Source organism: Stegodyphus dumicola, chromosome 8 (genome assembly GCF_044657685.1).
Source record: "Stegodyphus dumicola isolate Sdum_Otavi_A_Nest chromosome 8, ASM4465768v1".
Lineage (NCBI taxonomy): Eukaryota > Metazoa > Arthropoda > Arachnida > Araneae > Eresidae > Stegodyphus > Stegodyphus dumicola.
Genome location: NC_140775.1, coordinates 89,651,052 through 89,657,051, shown reverse-complemented (window position 1 = coordinate 89,657,051; position 6,000 = coordinate 89,651,052). Strand labels below are relative to the sequence as shown.

General features: G+C 31.4%; 1 protein-coding gene across 2 annotated transcripts in view; it reads right to left on the bottom strand.

Annotated features, from left to right (window-relative positions):
* Positions 1-747: 747 nt before the first annotated feature.
* U3-55K (U3 small nuclear riboprotein factor 55K) overlaps positions 748-6,000 on the bottom strand; it is an 87,086-nt gene continuing 81,833 nt past the window's right edge. For both annotated transcript variants that reach the window (XM_085822104.1, XM_085822105.1), the window contains 2 exons: positions 1,066-1,145; positions 748-906 (listed from right to left, as the gene is read on the bottom strand). In XM_085822104.1, coding sequence (XP_085678230.1) covers positions 760-906; positions 1,066-1,145 — 227 coding nt within the window. In that variant the 3' untranslated portion in view covers positions 748-759. The remainder of the gene's footprint in view (positions 907-1,065; positions 1,146-6,000) is intronic.

Sequence of the window (6,000 nt, the reverse complement as noted above, 5' to 3'; positions counted from 1 at the left end):
GGAATAGTTTTCAATTAACTGATATACACTTAATATTCTTAATAAAAACATTATTAATACTGGTAAGCATCACACATAAAATTTATAAATCTTACCTCGTTTTCAGCAGAAATTTACACAGATGTTTCATAACTGATTTCTTCATTTCAGCCTTAACATGGCTTGTTATAAGTACCGTGATATCTGGCATTACTTTGAAGCAAATATTTTTCACATGTTTTTCCTTGAATAACAAAAGACCCTACTTGTTAACATCAAGAAAAGAGAAATAATTGCCAAGCATATCTTTTAATTTCTCGTAATAGCCATAAATTTCTAAATTCGAAAAATCAATTAATTTCAGCGGAATATCTGCTATCAACTCCATTGTAATCATAGCACATGCGGATGTTGTTCTTAACACGTGACCACATTTATCCTTTTCTTCTCTTGCAGAATATATCTCATTACTATTTGATAAAATTATTATTATTGAAAAATTTAAAATTGAGTACTTAATGCAATGAGTGCATACATTTCAGTAAATGTTTATTTTCAAACTTGAATTATTTGTGATTTGATAAAAACTAATATATAATTGCTTGGTTTTTATGCTTTCATATTAATCTTAAAAAAAATAATAATAAATAAATATGATAAATTAAATTTAAATTATATCCGACAAGAATTTAGAGCAAACTTTCATAAATGTACCTGTTATTTAAATTTTATGTACAGTGACGTATGTATTAATGAAAAGGCTAAGAATTTAAAAAATTTTCAACTTTTATTTTTAAATGAATATATTACAATAGAATTCCTAGCTTCTGTTATTCGCCACCATCGTCCAAAGCGATGTTCTTGGCCTATACCAGCAATCAGATAGTTCCCTGACTGTGTGAACTGCAGAGTATTTACAAATCCAACCTGAAATCACAGAAAGGAAACAGTTTTTAAACTTTGTGACAGGTAACAACATCGAAAATATCACAATGCTCCAAAAACTTATTGATACATTTCCTTCGGAAAAAACAAGAGGATACTAACATATTTTTTATATATGAATTGCAATATAAAAATATTTACCACGGGTATCCTTAAAACAGGTAAAAGAGAACGATTTTCATCCTCTCTTTTCCATAACCTAATAAAACCATCTTTAGAACCTATAATTAATAATAAACAAAAAGATTTGAGAATCACACTTTTAAAGGAAGCTTTTGATTAATCTAAAGAAAACATTTTTTAAGAAAAAATAAAATTTATTCTACAGATCTGCAAAAAGTAAGTAAATAAATACATAAAAATTTAAAAAAATAACAATATAAAGAATCTATCCAACTGAAGGAATAAATACAACCACACAACAATGTACTCATGTCTGCTACTGATAATATTACCACTGAGCCACTATCTGTGATTGGAAAAAATATATAATCAGTCAAATAAATAATTATATTATCAGCCCACATTCTCTCCTTGATCTGCATTAATCTAAAAGTATTTTTTATGTATTTCCAAACCAGCAATATATTGTAAAATTACATTTTTGTGTTAACTTTTCTTTATTCCATTTATTTCCATCCTCTCAATTAGGAATGAATACCCATACAAAACATGTTGGCATTCTTTTTATAAAATTAAATTATGGTGCAAACCTACGTAAAATTATAAAAATTCATATACTTTGAGAGTTTTAGATAGTTGATTAATAGTTAAAAATTTAATATTCAGATTTGAAAAAGGATACACGTAATTCAATAAACATCTCATACATTAATATGTTTTCCATAATCTAATTCACTGTATAATTAAATAACACTAATACTTTTTTATTACAGCTTTATATACTTAAATGAATCAGATTTAAAATATCTATATTCTGAGAAGAAAAAAATACGAAATAAGCATATGAAAAAATACCTCAAACCAAAATCAGGATGCCATTAGGAAATATGCTTTCATACAACCGTGCAAAATTAACAGTAAACTTAGAAAATTCAGTGACTCACACACTGCAAATTTCTAAGATTAACTGTGATCCCCCACATCATAAATAATATTAGAAAACTCAGCATTATTTATGACATGTGAAAAAAGAACTTATGTTTACATTAATGTTAATATATACAGTCAAAAGTCTTTGATCTGGACTCGTCGGGACTTCGGCGATTCCGGATTATCGATTTTTCCGGATTATAGATCATCAGTTTAAATCTGGTAAGATGGCATGCAGAAATTATAAAATTAAAAATATAAAACCGTAATTTATGAAGTAAAGAGCAATTATGATCTAAAGGGTATCAAAATTTACAAAAAAAAAGCTTTATATTTATTTGTTTACTTTATTAAACATTTCTTTCAACGTGCGCATGCGTAAAGCATACATTACGCATAGTCGAAATTACAAAATTGCAACCAGAAAACGAAAACTATTTGATGTGTACTCGTGATATTTATAATGACGAGGAATTTGATTTAAATCATACCAAAGACGGAATACATCGAGATGAAATACTACATTTAGTAAGGAATTATAAGCTGAATAAAATAAAAACATCTGCCCTGAAGATAGGATAATGCTAACAGATCAACTTCCAGTTCATTGCGTGCCGCGACGTTCCCCCCCCCCACAGAGCAGCATGAAATTGATAAACAGATTTCGAAATGGTTAGAGAAACAAATGATATGCCTTTATCCATTTTTTGCAGCAATTCCACTTTTTGTTTGATGGACATCGAAACATACTTTTGCTTTGGCAGCTCCAGCATCGGAAATTCTATTTGACATAATCGAAAGTTCAAGCTTACTTTAATAAAATTGCTCTAACAGTCTGCAAAAAATAATAAATTGGATCCAATTCGAAGATTAAGGAATAACGCAATCTGCAACATTAACTGAAACACATAATTAGATAATTTTACCTTAGCTTATACCGCCCGTTATACATTAAACGCGCATGCATAAACGTGTTATGTGCATGCGTAAAAGTATTACGCGAATGCATGAACACATTATGTGTTGACGCATGCGCAGAAAGTTTGTAGATTTGAGGTCCGGATCATAGATCATTCCGGATTATGGGTGTCCAGATTAACGACTTTTGACTGTATATAATATGTTGTTAACAAGCCACAGAGCAGCAGGATAAAAATTTTTGAATGATATATGCTGCAGCCAAATTCCAATATCTAAAACTTCTTTATTTCACATGCCTCATTATGTCCCCCCCCCACGAAAAAAAAACTATTCCTTGCATTTTCAACATTAAATCAATGTATTTTCCCATAGCTACCTTAAAATTTTCCCTTAAACCTCTGTTAGCTCATATTTCGAAATTCTGCATCGTAAGTAAATGGTTAAAAATCTTTACCTCCGGCAATATCTTAAGTGGACTAAATAGTCATCAGCGCACAATAATTAGGGCCACAAGAAAAAAAATTTTATCATACATAATGAAGTACATAAAAAGTGAATAAATACATAAAATTTCACCTAATAATGTAGTTCTTTTTTTTTTTAAAATGGAGAAAATCTCATAGTAGATGGATACATATAGTTTCTTTCCCAATATCTGGCATTTTTTTTCCTACAACCAACTTTCACATGTCTGGAAAAACACTGCTCAAGAATGCCAATTTTCAGAACAAAGATTAGATTAATGCCTATTAACATGGATTTTGATGGAGACTTTTTACTCTTCATAAGTGAAAAAATTTATCTACACTGAATATATGCTAATCAACATGGAAATTACGTACAATGCAAATTTGTGACTTTCTGGAACTGGGCAGGCAAGTATTCGCAAAATTTCAGATACCTACCTCACTGACTTTTTTATTTATAAATGAGTTGCTTTGAATGCCTGTAATTCTTTCATTATGTGCAAGGAATTTACTCCTTCTTTATCGAATACCTATGTGGTTGGAAAGCACATCAGGATATCAACCAAAGTAACTAGAATTCGAGTCTTCACAGGGATCTGTTGATTTTTCACGTTTTCCGTTATAAAATAAACCAAATAACTACAAATGGCTGGCACTTTTTCAATGTCAAACAAGAAAATATTTTTGCAAAGAGACTATCAGTCTTGGAAATTGACTATCAGACTTTTGCAAAGAGTTTTTTTACCACTTGACATTCTATATATACATCAATATTTGGTGTAGTTTAGATTTTTAAAACTATATACTAACAATGTGTTTTTATTATTTCTGTGGCGTGAGCTGCAGGCTTCAGAGAAGTGAGTCATGGGCCATGTATTTAACATCCTTGTTCTGTCTCCTTTCTCCTTAAACACTGATTAGTCTCCAGTAGCCTAAGGGATTGTCTGTTCGTTCTCTCAGTTTTAGATTAAAAGGGGTAACTCTTCATTTATATATGTGTGTTTTAAAAAATAAGACACAAAATATCTGAAAAAATACTCTGCTTGGAGAATTTTATATGACTTTTAACATCCTATACAAAGAGGACCAATCAGGGAGCTATAATTTGCCATTCTTATTCTTTCATAGAAAATAATTATCTTAGAATCCTGAAATTTCATATCTTGCAATTCAAGATCCCATTTAAAATACTCAGTACTTTATTAAATGCTGAAACTAAGGTAGATATGAAAACTTCCTCAGATGATTACAATAGAGCAGAATTGCAAAATAATTATAAGACTTGATAATAAAAGATGAGGCTGTCAATGCAGTGCATAACCCTTTAGAATCCACTGAAAATATTGATACTGAATTACTCCTATTGCTTATTGTTTTGAAGGAAGTTCTCTTGTCCCAAGAAGACTGATAAGCATCAGACTTCATTAATAGGCTATTTTTAGGTATGCTCTGATTCTTATGTTTCCTATTATGTATCGGCTTAACAGGTTTATTTAGAGCTTGATAAAAAGAATAGTATTTTTAATTTAAATGCTTACAAATAAATTGAAATAATTTCATACTTTTATTAAAGTGTGTTTCAATTCGGCTTACATTATTACTCTATAATTTACCAGAAATTAAAGTCTTGTTATATTAAAAAACATTGAGTTTTCTCCTCTTCTTGCAAGGCTCAATCTACATATATAATATATATATATATATATATACACACACACACACTTAAGTTTGTGAAAAATGCAACACCATGGTGAAATTGTGGGAAATTCATTCCACATATTACTGATATGGTACAAATAACCATTCAAATTTACACAACACAAAAACAAAATAAATGTCGGTAATCAGTACTTTGTGTGTCTACCACACTGAGCAATGAGAGCCTGTACACATTGTGGCATTGAATCATACAGGTCCTGAATGATGGGAATGGCATTCCATATGGCTTCAACTTGATCCCAAAGTTAGTCTTAGTGTGTGCCCCATGTGTGATCAGACAATGGAAGAAATGAAACCTGTTATACTATAAACAAAGCTTGTGCAGTCTGTGAAACATATACATGGGCATTATCATGCTGAAATAAAGAGCCTGAAATGCGTCAAAGAATAGGAAGGACCTCTGGCTCCACAACTTCCCTTATGTAGCAATCACTGTAGAGGTTACCCAGAATCTGCATTAGATGGGATTGACAATTATACCCAATAGCTCTCCACACCATGATGCCAGGCATTTGTGCAGTATAATGCTGGATAACACACTATGGGAGCAGGCGTATCCTCTGTAATGTCTGATGTGTACTCTTAAATCACTGCAATCCAGACTGTAGTGAGATTCATTGGAGAAAACAATTTGTTGCCACAAGGCACACCACACACTCTGTTGGTGGGCCCCTTGAAATCACAAGCATCTGTGATTCAGCAACAGGGGAATCCTGCATACAGAAAACTTTGCACGCAGTTCATGCCGCAGCAGACAGCAATGAACAATGAAGCCAGATAAAACAACACCTGTAGCTGCACTCCAATGTTGTGCTAACACGTAAAAGGAAGCTGTACAATTCATCACCACGTTGCCATGTGGATGCTGTCTGCGCCATTGTACTATAATGTGTCTTATTACCAGGACTGCACCTTG